The sequence below is a fragment of the Epinephelus fuscoguttatus genome, linkage group LG7 (assembly GCF_011397635.1).
Source record: "Epinephelus fuscoguttatus linkage group LG7, E.fuscoguttatus.final_Chr_v1".
NCBI classification, from domain to species: domain Eukaryota; kingdom Metazoa; phylum Chordata; class Actinopteri; order Perciformes; family Serranidae; genus Epinephelus; species Epinephelus fuscoguttatus.
This window is the reverse complement of record NC_064758.1, coordinates 22,422,186-22,443,018: the sequence shown is the minus strand read 5'-3', so window position 1 is coordinate 22,443,018 and position 20,833 is coordinate 22,422,186. Positions and strand designations below refer to the sequence as shown.

The following is a 20,833-nucleotide window of genomic DNA, read 5'->3' as shown; positions in this document are numbered from 1 at the left end:
TTTACACTTTAATGCATCAATAATCCAAAAATATACTATAAAATAATGTAACTGATGAGCCATTCTGCTGCATTATGAATATTTTTCACTTTTGATACTTCAAGTACATTTAGTTGATAATACTTTTGCAGATAATTAAGTTTGAATAAATTGGATTTTTTTTCTTTTTACATGTTTTCTGCCACTTTTTCAGTTAAGAACCTTAATAATCTTTTCACCACAAACTGTCGTTTTATAACTCCATGATTTCGATTATTGTTTCGATTAGGGTGTTTCATTTTTTCCCGGTAACACCTGAAAGCAGCACTGGTTTTAGTTTCCGTCTCTGTCCTCGGGCTCAGCTCGGCTCAGCTCGGCCGTGCTCGGCTGTCCCAAATTGTTTTCTCTCGCGAGAGTTCGCGACGTGTTGCAAGCGGGGTGAAATCTCGGGAGCTGTCTGAAGGAACAAATAGCGTGAAGATTTAAAAACGTGCATTTAGCAGACGGTGATTCTGCAACATTTCGCAAGAAGGCAGCACCGTGACTTTCGATTATTTAAAGCTCTCTATCGACGATAAACGTTTAACAGTTAATTTCGCCTCTTATCGTAACTTGGAGGAAGTTAAACTCTGCACGGCTCGGAGTAACGTTACCCACCTCGGAGCAGAAAGTCAGGTCGGTGGTCGGCAGTTGGTTCTGCAGGAATGTCGCAGAAAGAGAGACCCAAGTTTTATCGACAGGAGGTCAACAAGACGATATGGGAAGTCCCAGAGCGGTACCAAAACCTGTCCCCGGTTGGCTCTGGCGCCTACGGCTCCGTCTGGTAAGTCACTTTATATGTTAGGTTGTGAACGTTAGTGTAGCCTAGTCACCTAACTTAACCTCCATTCATTTAGACGAGGCCTGCGCTGCAGATGCTAAAGTTAGGTTAGCTGGTCCCGAGTGTTGGCTAGCAAGGTGGAGCCACGATGTGCTTTCGAACAAGAAAACCCTGTTGACTTGTTATTTATGTCGTGTTATCCACCTGTAAAACTTGTATTAAACATGGCTAGGTGCATATTTACTCACACAAGCCGCACTGCAGGAAGCTGCTCACTAACTATAATGTTCAACTGTTGGGAAAAAAAGTACGTGCGTCTATATCTGAGCAGTGTTACGATCCAGAAATGACTAATCGATAAGTATTTGTAATCACGCACTGCAGCTGCAGGTCCTGTTTTCAGAGGGTGCTTTTACTTTTATTTGGAAAGATAGACTTAATTTACATAATTAGTGCAAGATCCCACCAACAGGTGATGTAATCTGAGTAAGCAGAGATGAGGTTAACAGATACTGTTGGGTGTCGCTAATGTGTTTTGGAAAGATCTCGAGAGCAAATGTTTTTGATCATGTGGCTATATTCCTGTTATTGGTGCTTTCATATAAATATGTAATATAAACTGATATTATCTAAGTGTAAATAGTGTTAGTAGTGTTGATAAGGTGGTCAAAAGATTAATGATTTCAAAGGTCTTTTCACTCATGCACAATAGTTAGATAAACTTTGTTTTGTTGGTTGATTCATGAGTCGATTGACAAAAATGCATAAACAATTTGGAGCATTGATTAATCGTCATCAAGCTGGGAAAATTACTTTAATATGAGAATTTGTTGTTTTTCTGTTTATACAACTGGAAATTAAATATCCTTACTTTTTTGCTATTTTCTATGATTGCATAGATTAAATTATAATTATGTTAATTATAAAAAGACTGATTGGTTGGTAATGCAATTAATGACAGGTCATTTCAGTGTCCTATCTTACAACTTTAATGAAAATGTCTCTTTTAGGGGGTTCTGCGATAAATGTTTTCAGTAATGACAGACACATTTGCAGCACATAATCATTTGCATTTACAGTGCACATGAAATCTTGCCTGAGATTGTTTTAGCCGAGCTGCTGCTGAGGTGGATTTCCTTAATGCTGCATCTGGGCAAAGTGTAAGCTTTCATGGCATAGACCCTTTGCATTGGCCTGGTGATTAAATAGGTTGTGCTGATACTATCTAGGACACAACATTGTTGTGGTACACTTGATTTAGTGGGCAGATGTTTGTTTTGCAAATGGAAGCGGACAGCTGTGTTGTTGCTGGGCAGTAGGATAATCTGTTACTGGTCAGATTACTGTCAGCTCACCAGTGCATTGACTGGCATTGTTGTTTTTTCCAAACAGTTCACTGGCTTATGTTGTCAGTGTTTACATGATGGACTAAGTGCACTGTGAAGTTTATTTACACTGAAACTGTGTGGCTTCACTGTGGAGATGGCACATAACTGAACATTTTACAGTTTATAGAAAACACTGATAATGATATCAAGTTATCTCAATAAGCATTATGGACTGCATTTATACAATGACTTTGTCCAAAGTGCTCACCAGTCTTTTTCACACACTGACACACACACACACACACACACACACACACACACTGATGGTAGCAAGCTACAATTGAAGGCACTGACCTGACCATTGGGAGCAACGTGGGGTTCAGTGTGGGCTTGCAGACAGGAGGAGAACTTCCAACCCTGTGATTAATGGACAACCTGCTTTTCTCTATTTACTGAGCCAGCCACAATATTATAGATATTTAGGGCTGGGTGTTATGAGGAAATAGACTATCCAGTTTTTAGACATTTTTGACCAAATACATCGGTATTAATATTGCACCAATATTGAAGAGTTGACTCTTGTTGCCTTCACACAATGTTTACATACTGAGATCATCATCAATCATCAGTAATGTGGATATGATGAATAAGTTGTTAAAGGCATACCAGAACAACTAGAACACTCTGGAAAGGTCAGAAAATGACCTCACTTAACTGTAATGCAGCCTTTAAAACTAGGAATAGACAACACTTACCATACAATATCCAAAATCTAGGACGATATCGAGTCATATCACAAAACAGATATAACATTGATATATCACCCAGCCTTATATTTAGTTATCAGAGTCAAAAAAGTTGTCAAAGCAGTCAGTGTCTGTGCAGCTTCATTTTTCATTAAAATATAATTGCTGACACATTTTGACCAAAGGCCTTGGGAAGCCCCTTAATCTGCTTTGAGAGCTTATTTCCATGAGGTCGAGCAGTTTCTCTCTGTGAAATGCATATTTGTTATTCTTTTTTCTTAAATTATTATCCATATTGAGCCTAATTTGGTTGTAGTGGATTTGCTCTTGCTATAGATACAGCTTTTTCAGAAACATATACATGCTTTAATAGCTTGACACATGCACCTACATTTGTTTTATGAGAAAAACATGTAGGTATAGGTTGATGTGCATTTGTGCTGTTGGTGCATCCCTGTTCACACTGGTTTCTGAGTCCCAGCAGTAGTTACCAGTGGCTGTCCACTGGCTGTGACTATGGTTAGGTGAGCTGAGCAGGAGGAAGTGTTGGGTTTGGCTTAGAGACAGTGAGCCTTCAGAGTGCAGGACAGATTGCAGGCAGGGCTGCTCCCAATCTGCTGAGAGATGACATTTTCTGCTGATGTCGCCCTTTTCCGCAGCCTTCAGCAGCTCTTACTGCACCTCATTTGGTTTTGAGAGCAAACTCAGCCCATTTTTTCTCATCTGCCTAAAAATGACAAGCCTACTTTTCATGTCAAGTTAATTTCCAGTTCAGAGTGTTGATTTTAATCACACATAGGTTTTATTCTTTAAATCAGTTCATGCTGACAAAAAATGTTTCATGTAAGTGGGGCTACAGAAACAAGTGTGCAATTACTGATGACATTAAAGCTTACACTTACACCACTTTTTTTTAACAGTTCGGCACATGATATGACATCATTTTCCAAGGTAGCTGTGAAGAAGCTCTCTCGGCCGTTTCAGTCCATCATCCACGCCAAGAGAACATACAGAGAGCTGCGGCTGCTGAAGCACATGAAACATGAAAATGTAAGTCGACTTGTTTTTGTTCCTTTTTCTTCTGTCTAATGGTGAACAGTTGTTACCTTATGCAATACCTCACACTGTGTTTGCTTATTATGTTGCATACATGCTTATATTAAGGACAACAACTGCCCATTGTTGTGTGTGTTGTTAACTCTACACTGGTTTTCATATTTTTGCAGGTCATTGGCCTCCTAGATGTCTTCAGCCCTGCAACGAGTTTGAAGGAATTCACTGATGTGTAAGTTGAATGTGTTTACCTCAGTGACACTGTGCATGATCAGTGTTCAACAGACTGCAGCCTTTAGTTTTGCAGTAGACAATGCTAGCTGCGGCTGGGAAACACCTGGACACAGGCCAGCTGACTAAATACACTGGAACATTTCTTCGGCTGTTCACTATGTTAGTTATTCATTTGCCGGCTGTCACAAGAGTCATTTCAAAACCAGCTTCCTTCTCTTTGTTTCCTGCTTTCTGGCTTTGTGAAACAGATCTGCTTTGCTGGAAAACAGGTAGTTATTGTTTGTTGATGTTAGAAGTCATTAGAACAGGGAAGTGGACATCTAGACTGTGAGTCAATCCTCAGACGTGTTTGCTGCCTCCCCCGTCCTTTCTGGAATGCCTCTTTTCTCTTCTCTACACACTGACTGACTTGTATCAAGATCTAATTGTGACGGATTTCAGTCGACAGCCGACATAAGAATGTGTCTCAACTACACGCTTGGAGTTAGATTTCACTGCCCCGTTCATTTTTAATTTCATACTTCTAACATGCCCTAATGGAAAATTATTCCTCCAGATTTGACTCATCCTGACTATTTGGGAGCTGTGTGGGAGAGGGCAGTGCAGCATCAGGGGACCCACCTCATGTCTGAGGCCTTGGTCAACTGCATTGGCAGGATTATTTCTAATACCTAACATGCATGTCATTCGTGTGGGAGGAACCCCACTGAAATACTGGGAGAATAACGACTCCCACTACCAGAGGACAGGAACTTGGAGACAGTGCTCCTTGATTTTTAACCAGGGGAAACTGCAATCACTGGGAAACAGAAAATGTTGCATGCTTGAGCTTCGTTATATAACTACAGATGAGGATATGCAGAAGCTATTTTGTATGTCATCTTGAGTAAGGACTTTTTATAAGCCTTTTCCGAGTAGTTTGCTATATGCAAATCAAATATATTCACATTTGTGTCACATGAAGACAGTCTGAGAATGCTGTCAGGGTTATACTTGCAGTGCAGGGTCTCCACACTCTAATACACTGTATGGCATTTGCTATCCGAAAGAGTGCCTCTGCTCTTTCCCCCTAGAGTTTAAGGCTGTATTTCATTCTCTCTGACCACTAGAGATGATGTAGATACGTGTACATCCCAAGTATTATACGCTGTTTCTGGCAGTCATCTAGTAATTTACTTCTTAAATGTCCACCTTTGCTGTAAAATACTGCAAGAAAACTCTTATGCATGCTGCACTACCTAGGCTGTCTCAAGCCTCCCTGAACCCTCAGAACAGGTTGTGTTTCAGGTGCAGTTATGCCTGCACTGAGAGCTGTTCACTGTCAGATCATCCAAGATACATTTAAATGCAAAATGTAAAAAAGCTTGGGCTGATGTAGAGTACCGTACCAAAGTTGACCTTTTTCCCCTCAGTCATGTCTCCAAATAGCATCTCTCTCATGCAGCATGTCTGCATGGCATTTTCATATTTTACAAATTGTCCATTATAAGACTTGATATCTTCATGAATTACATTTTTTTAAGGAGAACTCCGCCGATTTATCCATCAGTCTATTTATAGGTCTTGAGGAGTGTTACTGCTAGTGTGAAAAAGTGGCGTGACTTATTTTGGGAAGGGAACTGCGAGGGATGCAGTCTTGAGGAAATTAAACTTGTGACATCACCGGTGTCACTGATAACATGGGACATTTCACAGGAAGGAAGATATCTGTAGAGCTTACTTTGATCTTTAGATCTGGAGATCTTTCCCATGCTTTGAACAAAACAAAACAGGAACATTTGGTGTTGGTGTAGCAGTGACTACTTTTCCTTTTAATAAACCTGCTTACGTTTTTTTTTTTTCTTTTGGGCTTGGCAACAGCTCCCTCCTCCTCTTCATCTCCCTCTTCTCCCACAGGGTTTGCTCTCCACCCAAAGATCACTGCTTCTTCCTCTTTCGTCCTCCTGGTCTCCTTCGGGTTGTAGTCACCCCGGTAGCACGAGTCCGTGGATGCTGCCTGGCACATGTTTGATTCTGGCAGAGCTCACTGCGGTCACGCCATCCACACTTTGGAGTTGGAGCTCTGTGCTGTGACTCTGCTGCTGCTGCACAGAGCAGACACTCACAGTTTATAGCTGTAGCATCTGTTGTCTGACCAAGTATTGATAACACATTTTACACATTTTACAAATTAGAGTTTTTTATTTTAAGGATGTGGACAATATGAACAAAATGGGTTTTATTTAAAAAGCAAAACAATGGTGGGGCAGTGCACAACTAATGTTATCAGTGTGGGACTGGTGCATGCTCGAACACTGTTTAACACCAACTACTGCCACAAGCATAGAAGCTGCTTGAAACCTGATAAATTGTCCCAAGTGATGTCACTTGAGTCAGCATCTTGAGGCTGAAGACTGCAAGTTTTAAAAAGAAAATGTGTGAAGTTACGGACGTAATCTTAACAGACATCTGTAGCCTGCTCTTCACCTCTGCTCGAGGCTAGTGACTTGAGGCTACATTAGCTGCTACAAGCATAACACTGTTGAATCTCTGACTTAATTGTTGGCAGTTTAATTGCATTGTGGGTAATGCAGGCAGCAGCTTTAGACAAGAAAGAAGAATGCATGGAGTAGGAAAGACTATATTTCTGGCTCTGATCCATCAGTTTTGATCCTTATAATATCAACTATCCATTCTGAGGCTGTCATTGTGCAGCAGTGCATTTCTAAATCAGTTCTTTATTAATGTGCAGCATTTATATGTCAAATTGGAACAATACTTTGCATAGAGACATACTACTTCATCACACTTAGAGCAGTGGAAGCTATGTTTGCTGTTGAATTGCAGATTAGCATGTCATACAAGACTGAAGGCAATACAAGATCACACTTGTACATTGTGTGTGAGACTGGGCCCCTGAGAGAAAGGAAGAATAGACAGAAAAGAGGAAGGAGAGAATACACAGGTGGTGTGGAGCTTCTCTTACACTACATAAAGAATAAATGCTGAGTCACAGGTTGTCAGAAAGAAATATGGCTCTCTTATCTGCATATTTGCTAGAACATTGGAAATGTTTTGAGTGCATTATGACATCCAGGAAAAATCCCAGATATGCAGGTGCTGTAACTATGGCTCCCCTGGCTCTAAAAATACAGGCTGAGTCACAGCGCTGTGGTAAGGCTCCTCCAGCCATGCTCCTGTTTCTATAGGAGAGGAAAACAGAGGTCACTATTTATATCCCTTTTTTTCCAAGGCGGGTGAACTTTGGAGTGTGTCTGCGTCCCCGTGTGCTGCTCAGCACAAGTTCAAGCATAACCAGGTGCTATTTTAAGGCCTCGCTCTGTGTGCTGTGTGAGAATAGAAGAGTATTCACGAAGAGGGTATTTGTTGAGCAGCAGACTGACGAAGCAGCACATGGCTCTGTGTATTTTGGCTGTAACATCCTGCTCTCGCCTTCTTCCACAAGTGCTGTTTGGGCATTTTAAACAGCTCTGGGATTAGATTTGAATTATCCACTGATGCAGTCCCATTAAGCCCATTTATCTGGGTGTGCTGTTAAATGACGTTCCATTTGTGAAGGGCTTGGCCTTTCAGTGCCTCTGGAGAGAAGTGCGAGTGAAAAGAAGTAGCAGCTAAACCGGTTTAAGCTCACATAGCCATATGGGAAATTAGTTTCACTGCAAACAACTCTGGAAATTTTTTTTTGGAAGTCCAAATATATTCATTTATATCCTTCTGGCTTTTTGTGGAGTGAAAAACTATTGACATGTTTTCTGATGTTTGTGTCTGTCTAAACTTTTATGATTGGCAGGTATCTGGTGACTCACTTAATGGGGGCAGATCTCAACAACATAGTGAAATGTCAGAAACTCACAGATGACCACGTGCAGTTCCTCATATACCAGATCCTCAGAGGGTTAAAGGTGAGGTTTTAGAGAAGTTGGTCAACAATTTGGAAAACTCACTCACTTATCTTCTTGCCAAGAATTAAGCTACTTCCACACTAATATGTTGTTTTTACTGACTTTTGAAATGAAAACAGTCTTTGTACACACAAGCATTTTAGCACTGTTACAGAATGATCTCCGTCCATACCAACTATACCTGAAAACACAATGACTATTCATGTACAACAGGGATATATAAAGAGACCGGGATACAGCTTTTGAGGTGTCACCTCGTTCATTCCTATGAAAGTTGCTCAGTGGCGCGTGAAGTAAAAAACCACCATGTATAGAATTCCCCAGATGACAAATACTGCTTCTGCATCACTGGGCCCATAGAGCGAGTGCATGAGAGACTTTCACCATTTTAGGGAGCTGCTTAAGGTTTAGCACTCTTTAGCTAACTTGAATAGCAATAAAATAATCTTGCGCCTCTTCTAGACTTTTCAGATGTTATCAGACCGAATTGATTGATGTGACGCTGACAAAAATGTATGCACTGATTTTAAGGACACCTCTCCAACTATGTAAGTCTATGAGAAAAAGTATTTTTGGCCCCAGTAGCTTGACACTGAGTTCAGAAGTTATAATTCCTCTGTTTTGCCCCTATAAAAATTGGCTTTAAAACCTGATGCACTTCCTAAAAATGTGTTTTTGTTTTGATTTTTTTTTCTTTTTTTCTTTTTTACAGTTGGATCAAAAATCTCCTTGCCAAGTCATTTTTTACTTTCCCTTAAACTTTATTTTTTTGGCAGTTATTAAATAATGATAAAGACTTAAGTTAACTGTCATGAAAAATGATCTCATTTTATTCACCTTGATCTCAAACTTGCGGCAAACTGCGCAATATATAGTTGGACTTTCATCCACATCCTACCATCTAAACTCCTGTTTTTTTTTTTAACCACTTGCATGATCGAGCAAGTGAGTTGCTAGATCTAATAGCCCCACGTGGCAATTTACCTGCCCCGAACAACCCCCATTGTTGAGCCCTGCTACTTTGCAGTAGATTGCACAGTTACAGAAAATATTATAGAGGAAAAGTAAGACCAGAGAGACCAGACAACTGATAAATAAATAAAAGTAACGCGATAAGGCGGTCAAAGATGCAGAAAACAGGGGGACATACTAAAGTGGTACTGGAAGCATTATCCATTGCTGTAGGACACCATGTCAGTGGGAAAGGAGTGAAGTTAACCTGAAACAATAGGTATGTAAACCTAGCTTTAATGTTTTGCTTGACACGTCGGGACTGCTGGGGCTCAATCAGTTTGTGAACGTGGGTGTCTTTGTCATCTTTTTCCAAAGGCTTCATATCCACCTGACAAGACTAAAACCAAACCCTGCAGTTTTCAGGCTAAAATTAGGTTATAGTGTTTTCAAAATTCTCTGTTTTCGGAGTTCAGAAACACCGGAGTATTGTGGTGTAAATATAGCAGTAGTTGTGTATTTTAAAATGAAAACATATTGGTGTGGATGTAGCCTAAGATGAGAAGATCGATGCCACTCTCATATTTGCCTAGCTCAGCATAAATACTAGAGCCCTGAAGTCTCTGCTGTTTGCCTGGCAATCCCACAGTGAAGATAAGACCATGGGTAGTCCCTTCACACGGCCACAAAGTAGACCGGCACACAGCCTCTCTTAAAACCACCACTTTTAGTTTGTACTCTTTGGTTTTTGTGCAGGCATTACATGTTAATAAGTGAGCTCCAGAAGTTGGTTACATTCGAAAAGAGCCAAGCTAGCGATTTCCCCCTGCTGCTAGTCTTTATGCTAAGTTAAGCTAACTGCCTCATGTCTGTATTTAGTAGACAGTTATGATAACAGAGAGTGGTAACAGTGTCTCATCTATCTCTCAAAATGTTAGACGAATCAGTGGTTCCTACAATGTACTGACATTATCTGTAGTGTTTAATCAATACATCTTCAAACTGAAAATGGAATTTAATGCTCATGTTCTCCTCCATCTCTCTGCAGTATATCCACTCCGCAGACATCATTCACAGAGTAAGTTCCCTTTTTTTTTTTTTTGTCTGACAAATGTCAGACTTTGTGTTTGACTCTGATTTTGTGTGTCAGGGTTTATGACAGCTTCCACTTGGCAGAGTCCGGCCTGCGCCTTGTGCAAACACTAAAGAGAAGTCGTAAACAGGACCTTTACTTTTACATGGTGTTGATGATGTCATGCTTCTATTTTAATGTCAACAACAAAGGGACAGATTTATTTCCATCATTAAAATAGGAATAGTTCTCCAGTTTAAGATTTCAGATGTGCTGTCCTTCCAATTTTATGGGCATCTCCTGAACTTAAATTACACTAATTCACATTCATGACTTTCCTTTCCACAGGATTTGAAACCTAGTAATCTGGCGGTGAATGAAGACTGTGAGCTTAAGGTCTGTGAGCTGCTGCTCTTATAAAAAAAAATACCAGTTTGTACTGAGTCCACACGTGAATATTTTGCAAACAGCGTTTTGTTTTGCACTTCAATCACTCCCAGATTTTGGATTTTGGTTTGGCACGGCACACTGATGATGAGATGACTGGCTACGTGGCCACCCGCTGGTACCGCGCACCAGAGATCATGTTGAACTGGATGCATTACAACATGACAGGTAGCTTTTTGATTGATTGATATGTCCCTATTTTTGTGACATGCATATGAAGTGACCAACCCTCATAGGTTTACAAGACACAGTTTCAGTGGTCAAACATTTCATTACATTACAAGATTACAGGTTATTTTACAGCTTGGTCTTACACTAAGTATACTGCCTTCTCTCCCAAGCTTTACAAATGAAGTCTGCAACACAAAAGCTCCCATTCTGAAGCATGACTTTAAGTTTTTCGTGGTCATCTTGCCAAAAGAAATCAGGTCATTTTTACTAAAACGCACATTTCTTATGTCCTTTTAAAGCAAAACATGAACCTCATTCTCAGTTTCACCTGGGTCACACACTAAAGTCTATGCTCCTCTAGTGTGACATTAAACCTGCTGGTCTCTAGAACTAATGGTAGTGTTCCTGAGTGTAACTGTGCTTTGTCTTATAAATGATACTTCATATAAAGTTCTACACTGACTGTAGCTATTCTTTATGTGAAAATAAGTGTATATAGTATATCAAACACAGACTATTTTGCTTTATATTTGATTAACATTTTGCCCCTGATCTCCTGAATATCACACACACTAACCTGTTCTGTAAAATCAATGACAAATTGTTCAATTAAATTAATGATTTCAACTCATGAGTCCAGGGATAACCATGAAAAATGTCCCAGTTGAATCTAACATTGTAAATTACATTTAAAAGATCATCCTCAGTGACTCTCTGCACCTATCTATCATGATAAATGAACTGTTTAATGAGTGAATATTAATGTTTGTGCTTCTCTGTGTTTCAGTGGATATTTGGTCAGTGGGTTGTATAATGGCAGAACTCCTTACTGGAAAAACTCTTTTTCCTGGAACTGACCGTATCCTTTTTCATTTGAGAGTACAGTGTGTTCAGAGCTCCCATAGCTGGAGAGACATCATTTGCATAACAAATCAAACGGGTTAAACTCACATTGATGTTGTTGCTGAATTGCTGATTTAGGATATTTTTTTCCTCGCACAGTAGCAGAAACTGAGCTGCGATGCCTCTTTTCTGTGCCCTCTCACCAAAACCTGCTTTTCTGCTTTCTCTTCCAACACAATGCTGCCTGAGGTGTATTTAAATATTAAAAATGTAACACAGATAGTACCTGTTTCCACGCTTCCCTCTGGCTTGACACATACCCTTCACAGTAATGTTTCCACTGACGTGCTTCAGCTCTCCCTACACCGTCAGTATGCACCGTTGGCTTGGGTCCACTTTCTGCCACCACTGCCAGTCTTTGTATGGGCCTATCAATCTGCACTGTCTGTTCTCAATATTTTGTTTATCTTTCTCTCCCTCTGTCAGTGTTTTCAGACCTACGGCTGAGCTTGTACGTTAAGTGTACCACAGGGCTGTCCACTGCCTCAACCTTTACTGTGTCGTAAGCTGTCCACTTGTTTCACATACTTTCTTTGCTCTGTGAAGACGTGTGTGTAGGCTTTTTCTTTTCTTGCATCTCATGTGTGAAATATAAAGTAAATGCAGTGAAATTTAGCATCACTGATGGTTTTTAAGTGACATAAGTTTCACAAGGAGGATGAAGACAGATTACAAGTTGTCCCTTGTCCAGCCTCTGGTCTTCCTTTACCGTGTGCCGGTAGACATTGATCAGTTGAAGCTAATCATGATGCTCGTCGGGACACCAGGGCCTGAGCTCTTGATGAAAATATCTTCAGAGTCTGTGAGTTCATACGATGTGCAAGGTTTCTCTCTAACCAGTTTTCTCCTCTAATCTTGCCACTCTGTTAATAATAACCTTGGTGTATCTGCTACCTAACTGACAGCATGTTTTCCAGCTTTCAGCGTTGTTGGTTTCAGACTTGCTTCCTGCCTCTTTAACTGGGTGAATTAATTTACATTTGTCATGATGTGTGATAATGACCCAGGTGATTGAGCTCTGGCTTTCACTGATTGATTGTAATTCTTCTCAGTCTTAACTGTTATTGTCACATTTTGCTTCAGAGCTTGAAGCTTGCTTTTCAGTATAACATTGTAGATCATGTAGTCTTTTTAGCCGCAGTGTTAGATTGAGAAGCAGCTTCTTAACCAACTGTGCTCTGTCGCTATACTCCCCTTGACACAAGCTTCATAGATATAAACCAGCTTCAGCAGATAATGCGTCTAACAGGAACGCCCCCAGCATCTCTAATAAACAGGATGCCCAGCCATGAGGTGAGCAGGATCCACAGTTACTTTCTTTAGACCAGACAGTGGGCCGCAGCGGGAGGACACTCAGACCTGATGTAACCTTTGCTTTGCTTTTAAAGCAATGCAGCTCTTGGCTTAGTGTCCTATATTTATCCTGACACTGCTAACCCAAGATGGGACCATACGAACATATATAAAATAACAATAGCAACATTTGATGCCAAGATTGAACTGTGTTAATCTTTCTTAAACTTTAATTGTCTTACCTTTTAAGTGGGGTTGTATGAGGTACTTAAGTTGAGCTCCTAGTCAGACATTTCACCTTGAATGCACCCGGGAGTCAGATTCTAACAGTATTTGAAACTTAATATATTGCTTATTTGCACTTTTGTGTTACTTTTGTCTCATTAAATCTGTCATACACACAGCTCTGTCCAACTTCTATCTGTGGACATGTTGCTACAGTGTTTGTATGCCCAAAATACAGTGTAATGTATTGTCATCAACTCATATTGTTAACAGTGGCACGCCTGTCTGGAACTGGTATTGTTAACAACTTGGTTTTCTGACTTGTTGTACCGGAATGCTGTCAACTAGGGTGTGTTGTCATTCCCAGCTCTGACCTCCAGCTCACGAGGTAAATGGGACGCTGTGTTATCCATAGTCAGTGTAAATACCTGCAGTAGATGGCTGTTGGCACACTGCTGTGGACAGGGGGCAGCAGCAAAACATCAGTTTAAGTGTACTCCAGGATATTTTCATCACTTCCCCTTGCCATCAGACAGCCCTCTCTGACAGGGAGCTGAATCTTCAACTTGTCTAGGCTCTCTTTAAAGCCACCAAACCCTGTTGACAAAAAGCAGTAATTTTCGCTAGCATAGCAACGGAGCTGCTGATCTACCGCTGCCACAATCACTTAGGTTGTGTTATTGGGTGAGTTCAGTGAATCCAAACTAACCCTTTAAATCCCCAAAGTCAAACAATGACAATGACTCAAACTAACTTACCGATTTAGGCAGCGGTAGACCAGCATGTATGTAAAATTAGTGTTTTTGTCAAAGATGGTGGCTTTAAAGGAAGCAATGTAATGGTTTCATCTCCTTGTCAGAAAGAGCTCACTGACAACAAGGTGAAGTGGCAAAAATCTGCTAAATATAGAGTACATCTAAACTTATATTTATTTTGTGCTGACTGCCATCTACTGTAGGTAGTACACAGAGCGTGGATAAGTACCTCATACAACCCCACTTCAAAATAATATTCAAACTATCCCTTTTAAGTGATAAGGCTACGAAGGTGTTAACAGCCACACTAATAAGTGCATCACTCAGTTGACTCAAACTACTTTGGTCAAGTGAGGTGTGAGGAACAGCATTGCCTGTAGAAGCTACTTTCTGCGATGTAAGATTTTAATTATCAAGTTTAATCCTAGTAATTGTATGTACTCTGACACGCTCGCTGCATGAGATTGTAACAATAACTGCCAGAAGTGGCTCTGAACGTGTGTGGTAAAGGCATTTGCGTGCTTGTCATTTCACTCGGGTGGTATTAAAATACCTCCTCAGAGTTAAACATGCACACTATGTGCTGTAGCGAGGCTTTCTGTTGGTAATACAGCAGATACTAACAGCACTTTCTGTGTGGAAGATTCTTTATTCTGTGGTTTTCTTTTTGTTTGTGGTTCTGCACACTTAACTTCTTGATTCTATCAACATGTTTTTGTGTAATTTTCCAAATGATAAAATACCTGCCAGACTGCAATCTAAAATTTTCTTTTATACCGTGAGAATTATTATCAGGAAAATCATAATGAGTAAGATAAATAAATCTGTCTTTTTTCACTGGTATTTTCACAGGATATTTTCTCTTTTACAGGATATTTGGGGCTTGCTGTTTTCAGTTTTTAATTTATAAGAAAAAGAACTGCATTTATTTAGTTTTATTATATAAAAAAAATACTAAAATAGAGTAAAAAACATGATGAAAACTGTATATTGAAATAGTATTTGCATCACTTAAACTGTTGAACTGGACACAGTGACAGAGAGGGCCACATCACAATGTTTTTCCTCTGTGTCTTGCTGTTGTGAGGCAACATGTCAGCACTGTCAATCACATGTTTGCCGCAAGCTACATAGCAAAGCCATCAACAGCTGCTGCGTATGTGTTTATGACTGCCTGCGTCTCACTTAAGCAGTCAGAAACCCCAAGGTGCTAAAAACTTACCTGAAACTTGAAAAAACCTGAAAAAAGTGGACCTCTTTAGTTTATGTCACTGTATTTTAGTGCAGACAGTAAAAATAACTATTCATTGTAAAAGGAGGACCTTGTTTACTGTAAACTGCACTGATCTGCGTCATCATGCATGAGGAAACACGACAACCTGTGGTGCGTGGTGGCATGAAAATAAGGGTGAAAATAATTATTTTTCATTGAAGATCTGTAAAAAAAAAAACTAAAACAGTGAGCCTCAAGTGTACTGCAGACACCACCATATATACTCCTAGTAGTATTTCTATATATTTAGGGTTATGTGATACAGTGTAGTCAGATCTGTACATAGTGATAAGTGAGCTGTAATAATTTGATGCAGGTGGCTGTATTGAACAGAATCGGTAGCATGGAAATATGTGAGCATTATGAAACAGGCAGTGCTGAATGTGGGCGACATGTTGCTGCTGGTGGGAGCTGACATTTGATTTACTGTGTGTATTTTCACAGGCCAGGAACTACATCAGCTCCTTGGCACAGACTCCCAAGAGGAACTTTGCTGATGTGTTCATTGGTGCCAACCCACTCGGTAAGACCAGACATCTGCTTTATGGTGTTGTGGTGACACAGCCCTGCTAACTGCAATTAATCTTTTCTTTTTTGTTTTTATTGGTTTAAACTAAACTTGGGTCAAAAACTCTCAAATCAGAGACAAGTTGATATTTAGCTGTGTTTACATGTTTTTAAAGCTGTGGACCTCCTGGAGAAAATGCTGGTTCTGGACACAGACAAGCGGATAACAGCGGCCGAGGCTTTGGCTCACCCATACTTCGGCCAGTATCACGACCCAGACGACGAGCCAGAGGCCGAGCCCTATGACCAGAGCTTTGAGAGCCGCGAGCTGGAGATTGAAGAGTGGAAACGTATGTCATTATTCTACACACAAAGTCTGTTTAAAAAAAAAAAAAAAATCACATAATTTAAGTGATTGGTATGCAAGAAACATAATATAAAGGTTTGTTTCTCGAAAATGTTATTTATGTTTCCTGACATGTCCCTCGTAGTGGGCATTGTGTCAGTCTTTTCCACAAAAAGTAGATTACAGTACAGTATATTCACATTACAGCTTTAAACACAGGTTTGAATGCACCAAATGCATCCTCAGTGTGTTGAGATCCGATTGCTCAGAGCACATTCGGAGGAGGTCTGGGCCACATATGGCCACATTCTTTCAGCAGAGTGTACACTAATGTTTCCTGGGCCACCACCTAATCAGCTGACGGCATTGCTTATCTGACACCCCATCGGATAAGCAAACCATTTTTTGCCGCCTCTACACAGATCAGATGCAGTGCTGAAATACAGTCCTCTGAGCCACTCTCCTCCCTGCAAATAGTCAGGTCAGCATCTGCCTGGTTAGCACAAGCTAACACAGCAGCAGCTATTCAGCGGTCACAACAAACTCTCATTTGACTCTGTTGTTAAACCAGATAATAACCTTAACATAACGTTAGCCGTGTAATGATGTGCACTGTATGTGTGTGCGGGTGGACTCTCACCAACTGTCCCTGGCGTAGTGGACCCCACATTTCCGCAGCAGTAATCTCGTAGCAGCGGGGAGGCAGAGGGACTGCAGCCAAGGTGTGTCATGATAAACAGAGAGAGCAGAGCGAGGAGGGGCTGAGCAAATCAGTAGGCTGCATGCAGGTCTACAATGAAATGTGTCGATTTTTCCCATTTTTTAAAAGCCTAGTAAAGAGTGTGGATAATGCACAACAAACCTCCCACTGCTTAAAAACAATGCCACATTTGGACAGATTTATTTGCATGTAAAGTGGGAGAGTAAGATCTGATCACTAGTCGTCACTTGAGACGCACGTGGGGATATATTCTATTGCCAGATGTGAACAGACAGACAGAGTTGTCTTCTTGTGATTGGATTACCTTTACCCAACAAAGGACATGGGTTAAAACGTGAATTTTGAAAGGCTTAAAATGAACATACAAATCTTAAATCTTTATATCATATAGTTAAGACTCTCATACATAAGAACATCCTTATAGACAACATAATATATATATAAATTTGACCATATATGTCCCTTACTGCTATAAAATGTATTAACTTCAATCCCCACTTTTTGAAAAGACAGAAGATGTTCTCTTGGTCACACACCCATGTTTGCACAGGAAAGCCCAGGATGTGCCTCTCACAGTACATTAGGACTTAAACTGCATGAATTGTGTTTGAGATAAAGGCCTCAGTGTCATGTCCTCCACGGAGAACAAATATGAATTGCTGGGTCTGCCTTACTGACAGTATAAAAACCCTGATATGTATTTGAACAATGTCTCATTTCTTGCAGGATTAACCTACGAGGAGCTGTGTAGTTTTGAGCCACCTGTCTTTGATGAGGACGACATGGAGTGAGGGGACGTGCTTCCCACATCGACCCCAGCCGCCGACAATTTGTAACAACCTCAAACATGTGCATTAGTGTTAAACTCTAAGACACATTTGTATCAGAGTGCCTGCCAGCCTTTGTCAGTCTGTATTAACCAAGAAAACTTTGTCCACGAGTAGCTCTCGTTAGGAGGTCATTACCAGCGCAGGGAAAGGAAGAGCTCGACCAGTTATCATTATTCTTATTTATGAACCACTAATGTTGAAGGTCTGTTGCTGGGAAATGTCACTTCTTGCCAGTAGCTGAAATCATTTTATATTCTTCAGATTTTCTTTTCTTTTCTTTTTTTTTTTTTTTTAATTTAGATTTTGATGACTCGTCACTGTGACACTGAGATGCTGAAACACCTGGACCTATAGCTGTGCTATTTTGTGTTTTCAAATTTTCTGTGGAGTAACTTATGAATAAGCTTCCATCAATTGAAAAAGGAATATGCTCGTCTACCACTTGCCCTGCCAAGCTGTCACATATAGCACTGGGTCACATGTGTTTGTTAAATGATTCAGTTATATTGTTCCTGTATTTAAAAAGAGATGATTCTGAAGGGTTTCATATCTGTGACAGAAGTAAATTTGATGTTCTTAGGTATTTGACAATTCGAGAATGTGCCTGTTCTGTGTAGTCACTGACCTTCAGTACTCGCCAACTGAATATCACACATTTTAATGGTTATTTTGATAGTTTAGATGCTCTGTGAGTCATATTGTGGCAACACAGAAATATCTGAGCCTCTGCTGTTTGAGAGACAGTGCTATTCAACAAGACACCCGAGTAGGAATAAAAATATTCGTAATGGGTACACGCTCTACTCAAAAATATGTAAATATCTGTGCGTAATTTTTTTTAAATCTCTGACTTATTGTGCTTGTGTTCTAAAGCAATCACTTTTAGTATGTACATCAGTTAAAGACTTGTGTGTGCGTTTGCGAGAGTGTGTTGTTGGTTTACAGGAATTTTAAGTGTCATGCTAAAACCTCTAATAGAAATACTGCTTAAATGTGTAAAAGAGGGATTTCAGATGTATTTATACTGTGTGGAGGTGGTATTTATAAACAACAATCGAAAGATCCCTTAAACTATTTTCAGTCCAGCAGAGTAACTACTATCATCAGTCCTTTGTTTAACAAAATAAAGACTTATTTTTAAGAGACCTAAGTTGTTGTCATTTTTAAATTCCTTATTTTCCAAAGACATTTTTATCAACAGTGCCAGTCCTCAGTGATTTCACTTGATAATTATTAAATTAATTGATGTGGATGATTTTACCAAGAGGACAATGACCTGCATAGTGATTTTGCATTTTGGAAATACATGATATGTCATTACATTTACTGAGTGCATGTTAGGACTGGCACAATATCAGATTTTCAGTACATGATTATCATGGCCAAAAGAGTTCATGATGACAATATCAAGATATTTGTGGAAAATTGAAAAAAAAGATATTATCAGTCACATTCATCCTTAACTTTATTTATTGTGTGTGTTTTTTTTTCTCTCTTTTTGGCAAGCGAATTGTACTCAAAATACAAGTGTAAAGATGTGGAGAGTGTCTGTAACCAGAACTGCAAAATCATAAATAAAGAGTAATTGCACTTTCAGGACAGTGAAAAGGCAACCAGATGTTGTTCAGGGAAGGAGACAAAGTGATAATGTGAAGAAAGCATAATGAATTAAGATGGACTGGATTACTTGTGTATCATTAACATGATGTCAATATATAACTTTTATAATGGTTATTGTCAGTGTTGGTATATTGCTTCATCCCAATGCATATTTTGTGGTGGGGTGAAATCAACTTAACACAGACATAATGTTTGGACACGTTTTCCAAAAAATAACCAGATATTCCAGTGCAGAAAAGCCAAAGTTTTGGTTTAATGGTAATTTGAAAATAGTGCATAGACACTGAAGCTAAAAAAAGAATACTTTGCGAACTGGCTAAGCTGTTACTTACAGTTTTCAGGTGATTTGCCAAGGTCAGTGTAGATTTCTGACCCACCATTTCCTTTGGTGTATCTAGCACTCAACTTTTGGGGTCATCTTTGCATATTTTAAACCTATTCTAGACACTTCTTTTAATTTATGTCAGAAAAATAAGATTAGATCATTTAGAATATTAATAACAGCTGTCTTAGGTTATATTTTGGACCCCAAGTATGACCCTGCAAATGTTAATACTGCTGGCAGTGGTAGTGTGGGGCATCTTTTTGCACACCACTGTCAGTTTCAGTCTCTAAAGTGGATTTTTTTTTTTCTGAAGAACCGTAAGACATTTGGTTTGTTATTCGAATTAAAATTTAACACAGGCCACAGATAAACCATTTCATCACCTCACCCTCCATCAAGTAGATTATTTGACACTGTACACACACTTTAAGGCAGGCATGTCCAAAGTCCGGCCCGGGGCCAGTTGTGGCCCCCGACCAATTTAAAACGGCCCTCGGCTACACTATATGTGGCCCACCAAACAATATTGGTCAATCAAGCATGATCACTTTGCATTTTTTGTCTTCACCTCACAATGACAGGACTATCATACAGTCTGTAGACATGCATCAAGAAGGAACTACACAGGCAAAAGGAATGTGTTTACACAATAAGACGCTAATGCATCTGTTCACTTTAGTCTTCAGCTAGCTCTGGCTTTCCTGATACAGGTCTGAAACTCTTTACACTTACTTTCTATTTACGCTTAACGCTGCTCCAACTCTTTTAAAATCTTACTTGACTTTATGATTTGCAGTTTTACAACTCTATGATTTAATGAATCAGTTAATCCATGTTTTAAACTGTTTTAAATGTAATTTTATATTGAATTGTCTTGTCTGTTTTATGTCCAATATGTGTATTTTCATTTGAAGCACTCAGTGCTTATACTGCCCATACTGTAAAGCACTTAGTGCTGCATTTCTTGTACGAAAGGTGCTATATAAATCAAGTTTATTATTATTATTATTATTATTATAATGTCAGCAAGAAAGTATGTTAGTATGTCAAATGTATCTATATAGTGCTTTTCATGGACATAGGCAACAAAGTGCTTGACAAGGCCAATATACAACATACAAGAATAAAAACATAGAAGATAAAGCAACTCCCAGGGCTACACATTTTTGCTTGTAAACAAGCAAAGGGAATGGTTACCTAACAGCAGATGTTACTTACTAGGTAGCAGACATGGCTCCATCAATGAAGCGTTTGTTTGTGATTTATTTTAAATAACCCATTTAATGATAGAAGCAGCTGCCCCCCAGGTATTCTCACATGATCTAATCTGGC

At 39.6% G+C, this 20,833-nt stretch overlaps 1 protein-coding gene across 2 annotated transcripts; it reads left to right on the top strand.

Annotated features, from left to right (window-relative positions):
* The first annotated feature begins 400 nt into the window (after positions 1–400).
* On the top strand, positions 401–18,701 carry mapk14a (mitogen-activated protein kinase 14a). 2 transcript variants are annotated; one of them, XM_049580540.1, is made up of 12 exons: positions 401–802; positions 3,794–3,923; positions 4,100–4,158; positions 7,951–8,062; positions 10,062–10,091; positions 10,434–10,481; positions 10,586–10,700; positions 11,491–11,562; positions 12,820–12,899; positions 15,597–15,675; positions 15,836–16,009; positions 17,453–18,701. In XM_049580540.1, the coding sequence occupies exons 1-12, from the start codon at positions 684–686 to the stop codon at positions 17,515–17,517; spliced, it is 1,083 nt and encodes a 360-aa protein (XP_049436497.1). In that variant the 5' UTR covers positions 401–683; the 3' UTR covers positions 17,518–18,701. The 2 variants fall into 2 exon arrangements, with proteins under 2 accessions (XP_049436497.1, XP_049436496.1); XM_049580539.1 differs by lacking the exon at positions 12,820–12,899 and adding an exon at positions 12,329–12,408.
* Positions 18,702–20,833: the final 2,132 nt, after the last annotated feature.

Bases quoted from the DNA above. Each gene is read 5' to 3' on its own strand.
- mapk14a (XM_049580540.1), top strand. From the start codon at position 684: ATGTCGCAGAAAGAGAGACCCAAGTTTTATCGACAGGAGGTCAACAAG. The intron at 15,676-15,835 runs GTAAGACCAGAC...ATGTTTTTAAAG, and splicing joins CATTGGTGCCAACCCACTCG to CTGTGGACCTCCTGGAGAAA. The intron at 16,010-17,452 runs GTATGTCATTAT...CATTTCTTGCAG, and splicing joins GGAGATTGAAGAGTGGAAAC to GATTAACCTACGAGGAGCTG.